The following is a 20,256-nucleotide window of genomic DNA, read 5'->3' as shown; positions in this document are numbered from 1 at the left end:
CATCCCTCCTCGAGGCTAAACAGAATAAGGTAAAATCTGCCGTGCTTTGGCACTTTGGAGGTCCTTGGCTGCCTCCTCCCAAGAGGTGAGTCAGTTTGGCTCTCGCGGTGGCTGGGAGAGCTGGGGGGGAGGCAGCTCCGGTACCGAGCCGTGGGACCAAACACAGGGGGATGAACCTGAGATACAGAAGGACACGGCTCAGAAGCAAAGTCAAAGCGGAGCCCGTGTCCATCCGGGCCGTGGGCCTTATTTTTTCCCCATCAAATAATGCTTCACACTCTATATTTCTGAGATGGCTTTAATCACACGTGCGGGAGAAATATCTAGCTATCCAAACGGGGAATGTGGCATCTAAAAAAAAATAAATTCCAGTTTTCATTTTTGCTGCCGTTTCTATTCCCCGGTACAGAAGGTCTGTGCCAGCGATCGCCTTCCGATCGCGGATGCAATCAAAGACAGTCCTTTAAAACCTCCGCCGCAGAAATGGCTTCAGCCAAGCGTGGGGCCGTTGTTCGGGTTGGCTTTTTTTAGCTTCCATTTCTGGGCCGAAGGTTCAAAGAAGAAAGAGAGAGGTGAGATGAGAGCGCAGGCTCCAGCGAAGAGGAAAGAGCAGACATATGTCTGGGTGTAGTCATACAGCCACCCTGCAGGAGGAAAGACTGTTATTAAAGCTGTTGGATTTTTCACACCGCAAAAAAAAAAAAAAAATTAAAAAAAAATCAAAAAAAAAATCATCATTTTGGGAGGTGGGCGGCGAGCAAAGGACGTGTGTTCTCATTTAAGAATTCCTCAGATATTTTCTTTAAATTATCTTAACTCTTGGTGTGCCTGCTGCTGTCAGCCGGTGCGTGGAGAGTTGGGGCTATTGCTGTTGGTTTAACAGGCAAAACTGTAGGTCGTTCCCGGCGCTGACTTCTCCTGACCCTTGCAGTGGACGTGGGGTTTAATTTGTTTAAATTTAATCCCTGCTTCTTTTCTTTTTTTTCTTTTTTTTTTTTTTTTACCCTGTTTAAATAAACCGCCCAAAAGTAGCTGCTGGAGCAGATGGAAGATCCCGTTGGGCTCTTGAGATGACTTGCACGTGTTGGTGTTTGCAACATCTGGGCTGCAAACTCCCGGCTTCTCCGGAGAATCTTGTGAGCAGCCCCGATTTAATGCAACCTGTCTAATGTGAGAGATCCCAGGAGCTTGACGGGAACTTGCTTAAAAGTAGCTTTGTGAACACTTAAAAGGAAAATACAAATTCCATAAAGACTCAGGAATCTCCAAGGGGGACTTTTAAAATGACCTCAAAGTGTTTTGTTTAGTTCCAGCATGTTATCTGGTGTCTAGACGATCGTTTTAAAGGTGGATAAATTCCTCTGGTTTGAATCTAAAATATACAAAGCTGCTACACGTAATAAAAAAAAAAAAAACAACCCTTAATATAGTCCCAAAGCCGGCGCGGGATGGTTGGGTGTCCGGGGCGGGAGAGCAGCTGAGCCAGATCTGCTGCTGATGGAAAATGCAATAATTCCTCCGTGGACTTCCACGATTTATATTTCGGCCCAAATTTGGGATTTTTCAAAGCAGCCCTGGTTGGGAGGGGGATGCGTAGAGTCCCCAGAGACCCCGGTCTGGGCCCTGTGGCTGCCGCTGTTGTCTGCGAGCGCTGCGGCTCCGGGTGGGGATGGAAACGGTGCCGGGAAAATTTGGGGATCTGTGACAACCCAGAGGTGCCGACACTTTCCTTCTGTAGACGTTCACAGCCGCAGGAGGGGTTTCCAAAGCTGAGGAATGTCCGTGGGCGGCTCTGCTCTGCCCCGGCTTCGCTCTCTGTTGTCTCCTGCCTTTCTCAGGGGGATTTTCAGCTCTGCGTTTTTGTTTTTTTTTTTTTTTTTTCCTCAGGGATATCTCGTGAGCCACGACGCAGACGGAGCCTGGTGTGGGAAAGGAGGGTCCCGTGACGCGGGATGTGGGGGGCTCTCCCGGGACCCTCACGGTTTGCAGAGCGGTTTATTCTCAAAGGTGGGATCTGGTTTTGCTGGCTGAAAGTCGGGGGGATTTGGACAGGAGAAGGGATGCTCGCGTAGTCGTTGGTAAGATGCAGAAGGCAGAGAGCTCCAGTGGAGCTCTGATTTATTTACTTAAATTATCATTTTTAAGCATCCTTCAGGATATTTTTAATTTTTTCTGGTTTTTCTTGGTGCTGAAAGACCGGCATTGCCTCCGTGCCGGCAGCACAGCCCTCGCCTTCCACCGCACGACTCCCCAGCCTTTTAAAGGTGTCTGTGCCCCCACTCCCCACCCGAAAAATAATTCATTCCTGTTGCAGAAAGCTGAATTAGAAGCTCATGGAGTGCAAACTTGAGCAAAGTAGCAGTTTTCGAAGCAATGCCGGTAAACCCCTGGCACCCCTGTGGTCCAAAGTAGACATAATCCTGGTCAGACCCTTTACATTGTGCTGCCCGTCTCTAATCCCAAATTTTGTCTATTCCTGATGCCCCGAGCAGCAATTCCTGGTGTGAAGATGCAGGTAAAATTTAGATGTGAGCATCTAAATGCCCGTGCCAGCACAGCTTTCTAATAACTCCATCCTCTCCCCACTTCGCCACCCCAGTTTGCTGGGGCTGGGGGGGGTGGGGGTGTGTGTGTGTGTGGGGGTGTGTGCTGGAATCTGGTTTGTAATCTTGGATTACACGGTTTGCTGTATTTCTTTTGCAGTTTGAGTTACTGATTTGTACCGCTCATGGAAATAAAATGCACCCTCTTCTCCTCAGCTCGCTCGCGGCTTGCTAAATTAATGTTTGTTCTGTTTTCTTTTGGTTTTTCCGGCGTGGCAGAGGCATCCTGCGGCGCTGGAGGATGAGGAGCGATGAAGGAACCATCAAACTTTTCATCCTGGGCTTCCAGGGGGGCTTCTGCCTCCGGGTGTAAAGGCTTTTAGTTAAAGAGCTTTACAGGTAAGTCACCTTTTCGTTGCGTTTTGCTTAGGCTTTGTTCTAGTACACAGTACACAGAATAAGCTGGTTTTTAACCTCTGCGGTTCTCGTTGCGCCTTGGGTTTTGCTGCATTAAAAATGCTTGAGTTTTATAAAATCGTAGTTCTGAAGTGAAGGTGGAGGGAGGTCAGCAGCGGTCAGAGGCACCGAACTCCAGGGTCTCACGTGGCATTTCAGCCTTGTTCTGTAAGGAGCAGATGCTTTTGGACACTAAATCAGTAGCTTCTGGGCATATTCAGTTTTTCACGCTTAATACGGCTGCGTTGGAAGAGAAAATTGCAGAATTTATCTTGGATGGCAAACCTCAATCCTCAGCTCTGAATTCTTTGCCTCTCGCTCTGCCTACGGTGACTCGGATCAGCGAAGGTTTTGCTGCTTGGCTTTTATTTGGCTTTTATTTATCCCACCGGTATTAAGAAGAGTGATTCCTGTGGAAGGCTTTTTTTTTTTCTTTTCTTTTTTTTTTTTTTTCTTTTTTTTTTTCTTTTCTTTTTTTTTTTCTTTTCTTTTTTTTTTTCTTTTCTTTTTTTTTTTCTTTTTTTTTTTTTCCTGCAGGAATCCTGCTTGCTTTACAAAATCCAGCGGAGTTCGCGCCGTTGAGCGCTGGGCGCAAAAAAGGCTCATTAGGGAAAATATATTGGAAGCGGATGAAAGCGTAAGCGCTGCCTGAGCACGTATGATGCATGGATAAGAGAGAGCCAAATTATTTAGCTGTTTTCACACTCTACGTTACTGCGTCGGGGGATTTACTGCGGTGGTTGGGTTGTTCAGGGATTGCTTTTTTGGTGGACATTCGTCTTGTATCAGCAGAAAAGGTTTTTATCCGATATAGGCTGTGGATCACCGTGACAGCGTGAAGGACGCTGCCAATGGAACGCTTTAGCTGCTCAAAATTGCATCCCTAGACGGAGTTTCGCCAACCTGGAAATATTGAGGAGGGAAATCGATTTGTGTTTTTTTTCCACAGCGGCGATGTGCTAAAACTTTGCAGCGTGGAGCTGGTGTTTAACAAATCCTTGGCAGCTTCGAGCAGAAGTGCCTCCCCAGGCGTGGGGCGGCTGGTAGCAGAGGGTAGGAAGCAATAAATGAAGAACAAGTTTATAGAATCCCAGAATGGTAGGTAGGGGTTGGAAGGGACCTCTGGAGATCATCCAGTCCAACCCCCGCCAAAGATGGGTCACCCAGAGCAGGTCCCACAGGAACGTGTCCAGGCAGGTTTGAATCTCTCCAGGAAGGAGACTCCACCACCTCTCTGGGCAGCCTCTTCCAGGGCTCTGACACCCCCAAAGGAAAGAAGTTCTTCCTCATGTTCAGATGGAATTTCCCGTGTCCTGGTTTGTGCCCGTTGCCCCTTGTCCTGTCCCCGGGCACCACTGGGAAGAGTCTGGCCCCATCCTCTTGCCCCCCACCCTTTAGCTATTGCTCAGCATCGATGAGATCCCCTCTCAGGCTGCTCTTCTCCAGCTGAACAGCCCCAGGTCCCTCAGCCTTTCCTCAGCACAGAGATGCTCCAGCCCCTGAGCATCTTCGTAGCCTCTGCTGGACTCTCTCCAGCAGTTCCCTCTCCTTCTGGAACTGGGGAGCCCAGAACTGGTCCCAGTGCTCCAGCTGTGCCCTCCCCAGGGCAGAGCAGAGGGGGAGGATGACCTCCCTCCACCTGCTGGCCATGCTTTTTTAAGCGTTGCCAAGTGTTTTTTCCGTCTTCAGAATACATTGGCTCAGTGGGGGACGGGACGTCGCTCACCCTGATACTGGACCTTGCAGCCTTTTTCTAGTTTGTTTGCATCAGGAGGAGCCAGGAAGAGCTCAGGGCCTGTTTCCAGCCATGAAGTCTGGCTCAAGGGTCATCAGGGCAAGGAAGAGCTTTGTCCTGGCCAAGATGTTTGGAAGAGAACAAGCCCCTCGCTCCTAAGCAGAGACTGGAGACTCGTTTTTAAGCGCTCGAAATCTGCTGGATCCTCAAAACTGCCTTTTTCTGGTTTTCTGGCAGCAGGAGAAGAGGGAAGGCTTTTCATCCTCCTTATCTTTGGGCCCAGGAGCTGTTGTGGTTGAGCTGCATAATCTTCTTCAAAACAAGAGATTACTGGGACTGTTCCGGTGCCTCTGCTTGGTGGGACTGCTGCTGAGCCCGTCCTTCTTTTACCTTCCTCTCCCGCCTCCCCTCCAATCCCTCTCTTCCCAGTTCAGGGTTACGATGCCCAGTTGGGGGTAAACCCCACGCTAACGTGCTCGTTACTCTAATTGCTGTGGTCTAAAATGTGCACCTGGGGTTCAGCCTCCTTTTTTTCCAAAACTGCTGCTTGGGTTTTGCAAATTCCCGAGCCTGGGTAGAAAGATCAATTTCGGAAATATTTTCACTGAATTTCACTGAATTTTCACTGAATTTTTAGAGTTGGAAGGGACCATAAAGATCATCTAGTCCCACTCCCCTGCCGAAGCAGGATTGCCCAGAGCATGTCAGAGCATGTTACTCAGGGCTGCATCCAGGCGGGTCTTGAAAATCTCCGAAGAAGGGGACTCCACACCCTCCCTGGGCAGCCTGTTCCAGGGCTCTGGCACCCTCACTGTGAAGAAGTTTCTTCTCATATTTGAGTGGAACCTCCCATGTTCCAGCTTGTGCCCGTTGCCCCTCGTCTTCTCACTGGCAACCACTGAGAAGAGTCCGGCTCCCTCCTCCTTCAACCCACCCTTCAGATACTTATAAGCATTGATAAGGTCTCCCCTCAGCCTTCTCTTCTCCAGGCTGAAGAGTCCCAGCTCTCTCAGCCTTTCTTCATAAGGGAGATGCTCCAATCCTTGAATCATCCTCGTTGCCCTTCGCTGGACTCTTTCCAGTAGTTCCCTATCCCTCTTGAATTGGGGAGCCCAGATATGTTTTGGGGTTGGTTTTTCCCCCCCCCCCCAGCTTGGAACAGAAAAAACCTCCTTGGATGAATTTGGGCAGGAGAGTGAACCAGGAGCGTTTTTGGTCTCTGTGTGTCTGTGGTGGGTGTAAATTATACGTAAAATCAGAGTTACCTGCCAGAGGGGGTCCGCCGACGGCTGCTATCCCAGCAAAGAAGGCAGCAAACCCCAAGTAGCTGTGGAGTTTTTGAACTCCCACCAGATCTACCTGTTCGTTAAACAAAATGGATAATTATCGATTGAGCTCATGTGAACAGGCAAGTACAAGAGATTTATTTTATTTTATTTTATTTTATTTTATTTTATTTTATTTTACTTTTTTTTTTTTTTTTTTTTTTTTTCCTGGGGAGTTTCCTCTTCAGCTGCGGTTTTGCAAGGACTTTGCACCTCTAGGTCTGATCCAGCCTGGAATCCGCTCGCCTCCTTAAGGCCAGCATGGAAATTACTGGGATGAGAGATGCTTTCTTGCCTCCCAGCTGCTTGGGCACCTCCCCAAACCAGTAACGCTGCTACAGCTTTGAGGAAGGTGTTTTAAACTCTGAATTCCTTCCCAGAAAGAAAGGGCAGATTATAACGATGCCTCAATACCCGGATCCTGCCGTAACTGGTCTGTGATTCTCAGAGATAATTCTGGGACTGGGAGCCAACATGCACAACCCTCTGTCTTAGCAGAAGTGAGATGGGGAAAGGGATGAATGCATTCATTTCCTGTGAGCTGGAGCAGTCTCCTTTAGAAAGGAGAGCGTGGAAGGCAGTTAGCAGAGCCAGGTCATTAAAAATCTGCAAGGAATTCCCAGTGCTTCTGTGGCACTGGGGCTGGGGATACCAGAAAGGGGGTTAGAGAGGAGGTTTGGGGCTCTCCAGTGGCTCAGACTTGGAAGGCTGGAAGGGAGGGAATGGAATTCCCATGGAATCATAGAATGTTTGGGTTGGAAGGGACCTTAAAGCCCACCCAGTGCCACCCCCTGCCCTGGGCAAGGACACCTCCCACCAGACCAGGTTGCTCCAAGCCCCCTCCAACCTGGCCTTGAACCCCTCCAGGGATGGGGCAGCCACAGCTTCTCTGGGCAACCTGGGCCAGGCTCTCACCACCCTCACAGCAAAGAAGTTCTTCCCCACATCTCATCTCCATCTCCCCTCTTTCAGTGTCAAACCCTTCCCCCTCCTCCTATGGCTCCCCTCCCTGATCCAGAGTCTCTCCCCAGCTTTCCCAGAGCCCCTTGAGGGACTGGAAGGGGCTCGAAGGTCTCCTTGGAGCCTTCTCTTCTCCAGGCTGAACCCCCCAACTCTCTCATGCAGGTCTGCAGCTGCCCAGGGTAACTCAGCTTTCCGAGAGGGTTTTCGGATAATTTTGGAATACCGTTGGAAATGCCACGTACTAATTTCTTTTTTTAAAAATGGAATATCCTACTCACCAGCACAGGAAGGACCAGAGCCATGAACCCACCGCAGAAGACGGCGAAGGCCACGGCGTAGGTCATGAGTAAGGGGAAGGTGGTGGCCAGAGGACAGAGCAGGTTGGTGACGCCGCCGAGGACAAGGTAAGCCACGTGGTAGTGATACTTCTTGGTCCAGTTCTGGTCGGCGACCCAGCCCGAGAGCAACTGGCTGACCGTCTCCGTGACGCCTGGGGGAGAGAGAGGAGTTCACCAGAGCCTCGAAAAAGACTTTATTATTTTATTTAATTTTCGCTATTTTGCACTGATTTGGTCTGAAACGCATTCCGGTTCCACCTCCCGCTCACTGTAAGAACCACGAAGGGCTGAGATGCCGGGAAGTTACAGGAAGGCGTTTTTAGGCTGTTGTAAAATTCATGGGTTTATTTTTTTTTTTTTTCCTTTACCTCGGTGCCTTCTATTGCCAAGTGCCTGTGGGTGCACGAGTGGTCTGTAAAAATTCAATTAAGGGCTGTGCGCTCAGCAGAAAATCTTTCAAGTGCCCTTCAGTAAAAATTGGAAAGAGGATCTTGCTGTTCGATCTCTTTTTTCGAGAGAGAGGAAAAAGCAGAATATAGAGAAATAACACTCGTGAGATGTTAATTTTTATAAAGAAGCCAAGGAGGACAGAAGACCAGCATTTTTTTAAAGGCTCAGCAAACTTTTGATACTTGGATTTTGCATTTTCCCACTATGTTTTTTTATGAACTAAAGACCGGAGGAGCGCTCACTGTCAGCCAGGATCTTGCTGACCGCTGTGTCCCTCCTACTCTTAATTCCAAATATCAGATTAATCACTTTGTTCTCCTTCTGGATCCCTTGAGGGCGTTTGTCATTTCTATATATTATACGGCAGTGTGGAAGTAAAATTTATTTTTGTACAATAAAATATTTTATCATGACTGAGGTTGCAGCCACTTTCTTAACCCAATGCTACTTAATCCCTGCTTATAATCAGGCATGTTGGGTTTTTTTGGGGGTTATTTTGGCTTTTTTTTTTCCCTTGGAGGTGAATGTGCCCAATCAAAATGGCCAGATCCACGTTAAGGTGGGTTTTTTTTTTCCCCCAGTATTGGTTTTTTTCCTCTCTCTGCGCCCGTTCCTGGGTCAAGCGGGAGGTCTTGGAATGCCGAAAGACTCCGGATTCCTGTGGCTTGTGGGTTTGAGCCGAGCAGGGGCCGTGGTGGGAAGGCTTTAGGAGGAGAGATAGCACCCATGTCATCGGGAACTCGGGTTTGTTGGGTGCAGCGAGGCTGGGGAATCATCTACCTTCGGCTGAGAGAACCACCCACCACCTGAGAGCGACTTTTACACCTACAGAAGGCGACACTGTATATACCGAAGCGGGGTGAGGGCCGTGAGCTAAACCTCTCCCATGAAGATTTATTGTAGGACATACTTGGGACTATTTCTTGGCAAGATTTGCGTTGGTTTTCTTCCCTATTTTGGTATCGTTGTAATTATAAATAGGTTTAAAAGCTTCTTTTGCCTACCAGCCACTGCAATGAGGTAAGAGGCATCCATGCTGCTGATGCCCAGCGTCCTGGCTCTTGCTACCAGGTGGAACATGGGCACGAAATAGGCCAAGTGGCTGAACAAGAAAGACCACGTGAAAATGCCGAAGATGGGATCCTTCAGCGGGGAGAAGTCGAGGAGAGGCTGTGGGTTTTCTTTCTCGGTCGGTGGAAGGGATTTATAGGTTCTCTTGGCCTCAGCGGCTGTTTCTGGTGAGCAGCTCTCCACGGGGAGTTTCTCAAATCCTTCCAAATCCAGTGTATTTACCGGACCAGAGACATCTCTGCCGTGGGGAATCGTGACTCCCTCCGTGGTGAGAAGGTCCTGTGCACCGCGGAGCTGTATTTCCCTTTGAGTGGCTCCATCCAAGCATCCATCAGGGGGTTCTGAATCCTCCTTTGCCATCAAAGACCCATGATCTTGGTTTGCCGCAGAGGGGCATTGTGGTGGCCGGGGGCTGCCGGGTCGCAGGAGCATGCTGGAAGGTACGAGGTTTAACATGATGCCTCCAAAAATCAGCAGAGTACCTGAGGGAAGAGAGAAGATGCTGCTTTTTTTTTTTTTTTCTTGGCCTGGGAAAGCAGGAGCTGTAGGAAACGATCTTTCTAGAACGGGGTGTAGTTTGTACTGAATGTGGAGAAAGCTCTGGCGTAAGGAAGAGGTATCTTACAGGAGCTTTTATTCCTGGTTTTCTAGCTGGAAATCGCTGTGGTGCACGCAACAAATCCCGAGCTACCTCTGGGATCTGGGAGCTTGTTTTATTTTCCCTCATTAGGGAATCCGTTACACGTGACGGCCCTTCAAGATGGCCTTGGATCAGTGTAGTAAAAGTAGGGATTTTTTCGGTTTTGGTTTTGCTTTCTGAGGGCTCTGTTTTGATGCTGACTTCACTTTAATGACTGATTAAGTGTTTAATCATTAACAAGATGTCCCCAAACTCTCCTGAGAGAGAGTGAGTTGTTCCTCGGTGCGTCCAATTTTTAATTTTTAAAAAGAACTTCTTGCCCTGCCGGGATATCCTCCCAACGCCCTCTTAACGCTGACGGATTTGAATAAACGGGGAGATGCTCTCACCTTGCCAACCGTAAAAATCGATGAGGAGCTGAGTGAAGGGGGCGATCAGAAAGGTCAGCCCCATCCCGGAGCGGGCGATGGCGTTGGAGAAGGCCAGCCGTGTCCTGCAGCGCTTGGCCGTCATCACCGCCGCCGCCTGGTACAGGCAGGCGAAGCCCAAACCTACGACGAGGGCAGAAATAAGATGTCCAGCCCCCTCCCTCCCCCCCCCCCCCCCAAAAAAAAAAAAGTGACTTGCTTCATATCGTGAACCTTAGGGGTTTTAAAGTCATGCCGTCCCAAGCTCGTTGTCCCCCATCGAGCTGCTCTGCAGGGTTTGTGAGCTGGAATCGGGGGATTTTGGTGTTGCAGTCAGTGGAGAATAAGATTTCGTGCGTGGAGGTTAGTGTCGGGGGGGGGGGTGGGGGTGAGACCCTGTACCTTGAGTAAGGGATTTTAAAAGGATTCATGTTGGGTCCAGAAAAAAAAAGCAAGGTTAATTGGGTCTAGTGTGTAGAAGCTGGTATTTTATGCTCCTGAGCATGAAGCTTGAGGGTTTCACACAACATAGAAGGATGGAACGGTTTGGGTTGGAAGGGACCTTAAAGCCCACCCAGTGCCACCCCCTGCCCTGGGCAGGGACACCTCCCACCACACCAGGTTGCTCCAAGCCCCCTCCAACCTGGCCTTGAACCCCTCCAGGGATGGGGCAGCCACAGCTTCTCTGGGCAACCTGGGCCAGGCTCTCACCACCCTCACAGCAAAGAAGTTCTTCCCCACATCTCAGCTCCATCTCCCCTCTTTCAGTGTCAAACCCTTCCCTCTCCTCCTATGGCTCCCCTCCCTGATCCAGAGTCCCTCCCCAGCTTTCCTGGAGCCCCTTGAGGGACTGGAAGGGGCTCCAAGGTCTCCCCGGAGCCTTCTCTTCTCCAGGCTGAACCCCCCCAACTCTCTCAGCCTGTCCTCACAGCAGAGGGGCTCCAGCCCTCCCAGCATCTCCGTGGCCTCCTCTGGCCCCGCTCCAACAGCTCCATGTCCTTCCCGTGCTGATCTCATCGAAAGGAGCTGGGGATGCTTCGCTGTTGAAGGAACTGCCTGGTTTAACATTAAAGGAGCTGCTTTTACTCATCGTGCGCAGGACGATCTCTGCCCGACCGTGAGTCGCTCACCCAGGAGGAGTCCCATGGAGACGCAGAGGAAGGGGACGCTGGTGGCCTGCGTGCTCAGCAGGCAGCCCCCTCCCACCAGGCCGGCCCCGATGATGGAGGTCGGCCGTTCACCCAGCTTCCTGCAGACCACGGCCACGAGCGGGGCTGGAAGGGAAAGGAGGGAGGAGATCTCACGTTGAAGGTGCCCAATGACTCTTTGCAGGGCTCAGGGACTTGTACTGGGGTCGGTTCATCTGGTGCTACCACGAGTGGCCCATGTGCCACCCTAGGAGGGAGGGGGTGACATGAGAGATTTGAAATGGGTTAATGTTCTGGAGAACAGTCGAGACCTTGCCTCGTACTCTGAGAGCTCAGGGGAAGGGGCAGGGGGGGATCAAAGCCCAAACTTTTGGATCGTAGAATGGTTTGGGTTGGAAGGGACCTTCAAAGCCCACCCAGTGCCACCCCCTGCCCTGGGCAGGGACACCTCCCACCACACCAGGTTGCTCCAAGCCCCCTCCAACCTGGCCTTGAACCCCTCCAGGGATGGGGCAGCCACAGCTTCTCGGGGCAACCTGGGCCAGGCTCTCACCACCCTCAACGTGCTTCCTAACGCCCACCACGCTCAGCGGCCGTGAGCTACTCAGCAGTGGGTTTGCTCAGAGGCAATAATATTGGTGTTAGGGGCGAGACTTTGGTCTGAATGTATAAAATAAACCTGCTAGGTTTATTTTGAAGAGGTGTGACACAGGTGGTCCCTGTCCTTGGGCCATGCTCCTGCTGAAACACGTGTGGGTGTCCTTGCAGCAGACTGGGATGGACATGGATTGGATCTGCAGAACATCCCCAGGGCCCCTTATATGAAATGGGCTTGAGGTTGAGGCGCTGCCCCCACCCTTATGGCCACCCCCTCACCTCCTAAGAAGCGTAGGGAGGACATGATGGAGCCGATCCAGCTGACCTGCTCCGAGGAGCCCCCCACCTCCTCTTGGAAAGCCACGAAGAAAATCCCAAAGGTCTTGAGCATCCCCATCACCAGGACGTTGACCTGAATCGGAAGCGGACGGAGGTAAGATGCCACAGGGGTCAGGCAGGAGGAAAAAGCTTTTCCTTCTGCTCTTCTTGTGTGGGTAATTTGTTGTGTTTGGGGAGAAACAAACTGGGACGCGTTAACTGGTGTGGTGTGTGTTGAGGGATAGCAGCAGGGTGGATTGGTGGTGGCCACGCTGCGGTTTAGTAACAGACCCTCAAAAACCCGTCTGTCCAAACTGGCTTTTGTGAAGATAAAGGAATAAAATAACTCTAGAGCCTGACTCTTTCGGGTTTTTTTTTTTTTTCTCTGTAAGTTATTTTTTAATACTAAAAAATAATCGTGACTTGGCACTCTGATGATCTCTAGAGGTCCCTTCCAACTCTGACAGTTCTGTGATTCCATGATGGATCGCTGGCAGCTGATGGGGTGTTGAGCGGGGATGGACATCAGCCGGAGCGGTTTCCCAGGCTTGTCCTACAACGGGGGCAAAGGACAGTTTGTGTCCTTAATTTTAACTCCCTCCCTCCTCCCAGGTCATGGGAGGTTAATGATTGGCAGCGAGTTACTCGGGATGGAGGGGAAGCGGGGAAAGCTTTCCTGCGCTTCCCAGCTTGCCTCGCTGGAGGATGGCGTTGCCTTCGTCCCTGATGGGAAGGTGGTGTGGGGTAGGAGCCTGTGACATGGAGAATTAGTGCCTTTGAGTGGTGTTGAGATGCTCCGTCCTCCCGAGAGAGAGTAACGGAGTGTGTGTGTGCTGCCTGCACCCGCAATCGGTCCCTGGGGACCCATCTCCGCCCCGATCCTTGGCTTCCCAAGGTGGGATTTCACCCTTATCCAGAAGTAGAAGACACCCCTTTGGGGTTTGACACTCCTTTGGTGGTGGGTATGAGTAGGGAAAAGTCACCTCATCCTTGCAAGCTGTCTTTTGGCCCTGGGCTGCAGGTTGGGCGCCTTCGTTTATACATCACCGAGAGGTTTTCAGGTGGCATTTGCGTAGGGGAAGGTGTGTCTCTGCTCAGCCCCCGGTGAAACGGGTGATGGCAAGGCACGGCTGGGTTCTGCCCTTAGCTCGGTGGGATCAGCCTGTCCCGTCCTCTGCTCCGCGGGGATGAGACTGGAGACTTTCTATCCACCCCGGCCCCGGGAGGGTTTAGGTGAACGTGTTCTCTGCTTACCAGGAAGAAGTGGAACACCACTCCCCATGCCCACCCTCCGGCTGCGGCGCCTGGGCTCTTCCCGGCTGCCGGAGCCTCCAGCTCTTCCTCCTTCCTTTTCCCTGGAAATGAGAATTTCAGGACACGTTAACACCTTGCTCCGTTGCTGTTCCAGTTCAAAAACTGCTCCCGTGACAACATCAGCTGCCTTTGAGCCCTTTACCTCCTTTGCTGTTAATAAGTAGTGGCAACTACCCCATTATTCAGCTTATAAGAGTTTTTGAGGGTGGGCAAAGCTTTTCCCAACCTTTTTGCCAACAGATGTTACGTTGGATACTATTAAGCTGTTTGCAAGCAGTGATATCCTTTCTCTTTCCCACCAAATTCCTTAAGCTTTAAGGGATTTTAAGCGAGCAGCACCTTAACAGCTGCTGTAGAGCGGGCAGTTGGGTTGGTTTGTGCCAGAAGTTGGGGGGTTCAGGGTCTGTATCCGTCTGTGAGCTCCCCTGGGAAACTCTCCATTCCTCGTCTTCCTCTGCTCATCTCCTGTCCCTCCCCTCGCCCATCCCGCACCTCTGGCAATGGCTGGATCCTGCCCGAGGGAGCAGCGGGACCCCGGAGCAGCTGGGGGTGATGAACCTGAAGCTTTTCCTTACCGCCTCGCTGCTCCATGCTGGAAAATCCTTCCCGAAACAGTCGGTTGCAAAGAGGAATCGTCTTTTCATTTGCTCCAGAGACTAAATCCCCCTTTCCTGACTTGGCACCCCAAAGTCTGGTCCTTCATTCGCCTCCGTTGAGGATGACAGTGTCTGTCCTTCCCGACGAGTCCCGAAGCGGGACATGGAGCCCGGCAAACGCTGGGGCTGCGTGGCCAGAGCCCGTCCTCCTCCTCCCCGGAGGCAGAGCCTGGCTTACGGGGCCCCAGGGCCAGGAGTCCCTCCCCTTCCCCAGCCGGGAGCAGGAAACCCAGGCCTTTTCGGAGCAGAAATCCTATTGGGAGGAAAAGAGGAGGGGAAGCCTGCAAGGGTTATAGCTCCAGGCAAAGCCCCGGGTCTTGCCAGATGTTGAGCAGAGCAGTAGGTGGCAACGGTGGACTGAAGCCAAGCCTGGGGCTGGTGGGGAGCAGAGCCCCATCCCTGCCTGCTCTGCCTGCATGGCCCTTGGCCCGGGAAACTGCGTCGTTTAGGAGGGGATAGTCTGAAAAGCTTGAGGTTTTCCAGCTAAGATGCTCCGGAGCCGGAGCGGAGCAGCCCTTGAGCAGAGCTGGCGGCCGAGCGGGGTTTGAGTTGGCTCCGTGCCTCCATTGTAAATATGCACAAGCTCCCGGGTAAATACAGCCCTCACGCTTCTTCCCCCCTCCCGCCCCGTTTCGGTTGACCCGTCACCCCCAGTTGGCATTCCTGAGGGCAGATAAAATTGTGGAATCCTGATACTGATCTCTGCTCCCCTCCCTTGGCAGAGAAGGCACCGTCCCCCCCCCCGACTGCGGGAGCCCAGGAGGTACCAGAGCCCGTGGAGGAGCTTTCCCTGTAGTCGGACTTTTAATAGGTGCATTAAGCTTTTATTTAAGTGGAATGGTTTTTGCAGTGAGTACGGTTTGAAGGATGGGGGGGGGGGGGGGGCTTGGCAGGGGGCTGCCGGGGAGAAGGAGGCAGCATCTTGGAGCTCTGGGATGTCTGGGAGGAGAAACTCAGGCTCAAGCTGCTCCCAGCCCCGCGGGCTGCCAGGGAGAGGGGACACAGGGACCCCCTCAACACCCCCGCAGAGCTTGGACACGCCAAGGCCTGTCGTTGGGCAGAATTAATGTCATTACACAGAATTAACACCGACCCGGACAGACGAGGGAGCCCAGATGCGCAGGGTGGGCTCGTCCCCGCTGCCCGTTTCACCCGCAGCAACGGCTGCCAGACTGTGACCGTCAAAGCAGCCCGAATGTCATTTTTTTTCCCTGATCCAGCCCAATTTGTAAGCTCCTGCTCGGCTGCGAAGCTTCCCTCCTGCTCCACACACACACACACACACACACAGCTGCAGCCCAGCTCCTTTTTACTCCCTTACACACAGGAAGCCTTTGGGTGCAGCAGATTTTCAAGGGCGGGGGGGCGGGAACCTTTCTGTGGGGTTGTTTCCCTGCTCGAATCTGCGAGGAGGAGGGAGGCCAGGATTTGTGAGGATGTTAAAATCCCTTCACAGTTCACGCAGGGACCAGGCAGGGCCAGCACGTTTAGGTTTGACCTTCAATCCAAGGCAGAGTAAGCCAGTAACTCTCGCAACGAATGTTTAACTGGGAAAAGCTAAACATTTCCCAGGAGAAATTCCTCGGATAGTGCTTCTACCTTTTCCGCTGGAGGAGCCTCCGTTAATTCAAACCTTTGTGTACTGCTCCTTTTCCCTGGAGAAACGCTAATAAGGAATTGGGAGAAGTACGGAAAGAAGGCAAAGCAACGGGCAATGGTTTTCACAGAGCAAAGAAAAGCAAAAGTGTGTTTTTGCAGGTCATTTATTGATTTCTCCGACAAATAAGGCCACACACACACACACACCTCGTACTATCTGATCATCACCCGAGCCTGGTGAGTGACCTGCGTTTCATCCTCAGCAGAACAAGTACTAAAATGTGAGTTGGAGACCCCGATAGCTGCACAGGAACTGTTAAGTGGAGAGGGAGAGCCTTCAGCCCAGGTTTGGGATTAGGAGCACGTTCCGCGCCGGAGCAGCAGAGGGAAGTGGGGGATCCAGTGAAGAGGAGCTGGGCCGGAGCGGGGAGTGGAACTCTGAGCGGGTTCCCGAAGGTCAGGATGCCAGTTTGTGCACTGCTACGGTGATGCTGTCGTGCTTCTGGATCATGATATTCCTAGAACAAGAAGGAATGAGGTGGTTGAGAAGCCAGCGAGGAGGAGGAGGGTGGGAAACTGGACAGAGCTGTCACTGCGTGGCTGCAGCATCCCCAACTCTGCGCTAAACCTGTCGCTCGCTGCATCCCTTCTGCCTGCTCCCATGAGAAGTCTCTGCCTTCCACGCTGACCGGCTGCAGCCTGGGCTTAATTAGCCCAAGCGGGGAAGAAGTACTGAGCTGCAGTAGCCACCAGGCTCTGAAAGGTTTCCTACTGCTCCCTGAGGTGCTGTTAAACTAATAAATTATACCTTATATATATACACCACCTTAGAGCCCCTTTCAGTCCCTAAAGGGGCTCCAGGAAAGCTGGGGGGGGACTCTTGATGAGGGAGGGGAGCCATAGGAGGAGGGGGAAGGGTTTGACACTGGAAGAGGGGAGATTGAGATGAGATGTGGGGAAGAAATTCTTTGCTGTGAGGGTGGTGAGAGCCTGGCCCAGGTTGCCCCGAGAAGCTGTGGCTGCCCCATCCCTGGAGGGGTTCAAGGCCAGGTTGGAGGGGGCTTGGAGCAACCTGGTCTGGTGGGAGGTGTCCCTGCCCAGGGCAGGGGGTTGGAACGAGATGATCTTCAAGGTCCCTTCCAACCCAAACCATTCCATAATGATTCTATGAATTCACGTGCCTATGGCAGTGACTACCTTGCCCCCATGGCTTCAGAGATGGGGCTTCCTCCACATCTGCCAGTTTAGCTCTAGGTGAGTAGAGCTGCTCTCAGAATCCGACTCTGGGGAGGGCCCCAGGGTTGGGCGGAAAAGGCAAACACAGGGGAAAAGTGGGACCCCCCCGCCCCGGGCTGGACGCTCACCCGCTGTCTGACTCCAGGCACACCACAGGCGTATCGGTCGGGTCGGAGGTGAGCTTGGCTGCCTGCTGGGCGAGGACGGAGATGACACCAGCGTGCTCATCCGAGAGGGTTCCTCGGCCTGTGAGGGGTGGGAGATGTTGATTGAAGCCACGGGGGCTGTGACAGCACTTTGTGTGAAACAGCCTCCCCCAGCGCTGGGCCCATTTGCCTCCCCTGTGGCCTGATGCAGCTTCTCCCCTAACTGTTGCCCTCAAACCACCATTTTTGGCCTGAATTTAAGGGGCAGGAAGAGCTGATGGGAGTTTTTCCTCCCGGGGAGGGGGGGGGCGGGATGCAGAGTCCCAGGGTGCGGCAGGGGGCCAGGGGGACCTTGGGGACCCCACTGGAGCAGGCTGGGAGGGGAAAGGCTGCAGTAGGGCTGGGCCAAGTGCCCCTAAACCTGGAGAGCTCCCGCAAGGCAGAGCCCGGTGCCCCCAAACTGTGTGTGGGAGGCCGCTGCACAGACCAGGCCTAGTGCCCCCAAACAGGGTGGGCTCCCGCAGGCCCGGCCCCGGTGCCCCCCGACCCCCCGGAGTCCTTACAGCGCCTGGGCCGGCCCCGGTACCCCCCCAACCTGGGGTCTCCGGTGGGGCAGGCCCCGGTTAGGCCTTCCCCAACCCTTCCCCGCGGTGCTCGGTTACTTACAGCCCAGGTTGAGCCCCTGCGAGTCGGTGCAGAGGACGCCCACCACGGCCGGGCTCTTCATGCTGCGGGGGGAGACAGCAGCGATCAGCGCCGGGCCGGCCCCGCACCCCCCGGCCTAGGCCCAGCTCCCCCTCCCCCGCCACCCGCGGCCCCGGTGGGGCACGGCCAGCTCTGCCTCTGTCCCCCGTGTCCCCCCCGTACTCCCTCCCCCGGGCCCGTACGTGTCCTCCAGGTGCTGCTCCAGCGTCCCCTCCATGCTACCGGGCCCCGCGCCCCCCCCCCCACTTCCGCCCTGCCCCGCCGCTCCTGGCAGCGGCGTCACCCACGTGACGCGCGGGGACGGCGGCTCCGCGGGGCCAAAAGGCCTCGCTGCGCGAAGGCGGCCCCCCCCCCCCCCCACCGCTACCCGCGAGGCCGAGCCGTTCCCGTCCCTCTGTCTGTGTCCCCCGGTCCCGGGAGCCCCCCGGGGCTCTGGGCGAGGAAGCAGCGGCCGCAGGCTCATACGTGCGCTAATTTGGGGGGGTTAATTGCAAATCCAGAGCCCGCACCCCCTTGCTCCCCGAAGCAGCCCTCCCACGGCGGCTGTTTTCCTGCAGAGTGGGTGGCACGGATGTAGTTTTTAGGGTATTTTTCCTCCCTTTTCTCCACTTTTCATACTCCCCAGCGCGCTTAGTCCCTGTCCCCCTCCAAATTATCATTCCCCAAAATGAAATTCAAGGGTTTTTTTTTTTTTTTTTAGTAGCAGTGACCCCGCGCACCCTTCCCGGGCAGAGCATCCTCTCCCAGCTGGACCATGGCAGGGATGCAGGGACATGGGGACACAGGGACACGAGGGTGCGGGTGTATGGGGACACAGTGAAACGGGAACATGGAGACACGGGCATGGGGACACGTGGGCACGGCTATGGGGACACGGGTATGGGAACATAGGGACATGGGTATGGGGACACAGGGCACGAGGACACGGGGACACGAGGACATGTGGACATGGGGACACCAGGACATGGGGACACGGGGACACCAGGACATGGGGACATGGATATGGGGACATGGGTATGGGGACATAGGGACATGGATATGGGGACACAGGGCACAAGGACATGGAGACAAGAGGACATGTGGACATGGAGACACGAGGACACGGGGACACCAGGACATGGGGACATGGATATGGGGACATAGGGACATGGATATGGGGACACAGGGCACGAGGACATGGGGACATGGAGACACGAGGACATGGGGGCACGGGTATGGGGACATGGGGACACGGGGACAAAGGGCATGAGGACACGGGGACACGAGGACATGGGTATGGGGATACAGGGCACGAGGACATGGGGACATGGAGACACAAGGACATGGGGGCACGGGTATGGGGATACAGGGCATGAAGACATGGGGACATGGAGACACGGAGACACAAGGACATGGGGACACAAGGACATGAGGACACGGGTATGGGGACATGGGGGCACAGGGACAAAGGGCACGAGGACACGGGGACATGAGGACATGCGTATGGGGATACAGGGCATGAGGACACGGGGACATGGAGACACAAGGACATGGGGACACAAGGACATGGGGACACGGGGACATGGGCAGGAGCCCAATATTTGCAGCAGGAAGGACCACGCTGTGCTGGTGCATATGGTGCCGGGGGAGGAGGGTGGGTGTCCAAGACCCCCATCCCGGTCCCATGGGGCAGAGAGGGTGTTAAAAGCGACGCTCAGCCTGGCTCTCCTGTGAGGAGCCCCCCCCAAAACTGACACCTCCCCCCGCCAAAATGACCCCTCCGAACGTGTGTGTGCCCCCCCTTGCCAGCAGGGAGTAGGAGGAGATTTATGGTGGGCGCATCGCAAAGCTCGGCGACGCTAATAAGGTGCCGGCTGAAGCCGTTCCCGGCTGCGCCCGGCCGTAGATCTCGGCTTGTCAGGTGGGAAAATTAAAATGTTATTGATGGGGCAGGGAAGTGAAATGCGGCAGGGTTGTCGTTATTTTTTAATTTTTTATCTTTTTTTTTGGGTTTGTTTTTTTTTTTCATTTTTTATTTTTCTTTCCCCTCGATCCAGCTGGGAGCTCTCTCAGGCAGCGCCGAGCACCCCGATCCCTCCTGCCCAGGGGCTCCCCCCTGCATCCCGCCCCACAGAGACGCCTTGGACTTATATTGCCTTTTTTGGGGGGAGATTTTTTTTTCCCACCCCCCCAGGAAGCAACCCAGGACAAAAATATGTCCTACGAGGGCCGGGAGCTGCATCCCCTCCCCATCAGCATCTTATCAAGGAAACCTCCCCAAAACAACCGTTCCTGAGCCATTCCCAGCTGCAGGATTTCTGGCAGGGACAGGATTTGGGGGCTTAATTAATTCAAGCCCAGGTGGAGGAGACTTTAACGAAGCAGCGGAAGAGCTGCCACATCAAAAGAAGGGCTGGTCTCCGGGCGGGGAGATGCCTGGGCTATTTTTAACTAATTAAATAGACGATTTAGCACCGGGCTGATACTTTGCAGAAGAAATTCAACAGAAATTCAACGTGGTTCCCATCAAGTCCCTGTTTCAAATCCCAGCCCATCACCTCGGGCCATGTTTCCCCCTGGGGCTGATCCCGCCCCCATCCCCCCCCCCCCCCCCCCGCCTGCTCCCAGTC

The 20,256-nt window shown here is 53.6% G+C and overlaps 2 protein-coding genes across 2 annotated transcripts; both read right to left on the bottom strand.

Annotated features, from left to right (window-relative positions):
- Positions 1 to 287: 287 nt before the first annotated feature.
- Positions 288 to 13,896, bottom strand: SLC16A4 (solute carrier family 16 member 4). Its single transcript, XM_074163383.1, has 9 exons — positions 13,881 to 13,896; positions 13,246 to 13,346; positions 11,953 to 12,085; positions 11,059 to 11,202; positions 9,911 to 10,072; positions 8,815 to 9,363; positions 7,301 to 7,512; positions 6,000 to 6,093; positions 288 to 644 (listed from the first exon to the last, which is right to left on the bottom strand). The coding sequence occupies exons 1-9, from the start codon at positions 13,894 to 13,896 to the stop codon at positions 490 to 492; spliced, it is 1,566 nt and encodes a 521-aa protein (XP_074019484.1). The 3' UTR covers positions 288 to 489.
- Positions 13,897 to 15,715: 1,819 nt separating this feature from the next.
- LAMTOR5 (late endosomal/lysosomal adaptor, MAPK and MTOR activator 5) lies at positions 15,716 to 17,901 on the bottom strand. The gene is made up of 4 exons (XM_074163446.1): positions 17,830 to 17,901; positions 17,609 to 17,670; positions 16,925 to 17,042; positions 15,716 to 16,078 (listed from the first exon to the last, which is right to left on the bottom strand). Exons 1-4 carry the CDS (start codon positions 17,862 to 17,864, stop codon positions 16,018 to 16,020), a joined length of 276 nt encoding a protein of 91 aa, XP_074019547.1. The 5' UTR covers positions 17,865 to 17,901; the 3' UTR covers positions 15,716 to 16,017.
- Between the last annotated feature and the right edge of the window lie 2,355 nt (positions 17,902 to 20,256).

The sequence above is a fragment of the Numenius arquata genome, chromosome 24, assembly GCF_964106895.1.
Source record: "Numenius arquata chromosome 24, bNumArq3.hap1.1, whole genome shotgun sequence".
Classification (NCBI taxonomy): domain Eukaryota; kingdom Metazoa; phylum Chordata; class Aves; order Charadriiformes; family Scolopacidae; genus Numenius; species Numenius arquata.
The sequence above is the reverse complement of the archived record's forward strand: the minus strand, read 5'-3'. Positions and strand labels throughout refer to the sequence as shown.

Excerpts from the sequence above, each read along its gene's own strand:
- SLC16A4 (XM_074163383.1), bottom strand. Across the intron at positions 9,364-9,910 it reads CGATTTTTACGGTTGGCAAG|GTACTCTGCTGATTTTTGGA; the intron begins GTGAGAGCATCT and ends CTCTTCCCTCAG. Across the intron at positions 6,094-7,300 it reads CTCTGGTCCTTCCTGTGCTG|GTAGATCTGGTGGGAGTTCA; the intron begins GTGAGTAGGATA and ends TTTAACGAACAG.
- LAMTOR5 (XM_074163446.1), bottom strand. The coding sequence starts at position 17,864 with ATGGAGGGGACGCTGGAGCAGCACCTGGAGGACAC. Across the intron at positions 17,671-17,829 it reads GAGCAGCACCTGGAGGACAC|CATGAAGAGCCCGGCCGTGG; the intron begins GTACGGGCCCGG and ends CTCCCCCCGCAG. Across the intron at positions 17,043-17,608 it reads GCAGGGGCTCAACCTGGGCT|GCCGAGGAACCCTCTCGGAT; the intron begins GTAAGTAACCGA and ends CACCCCTCACAG.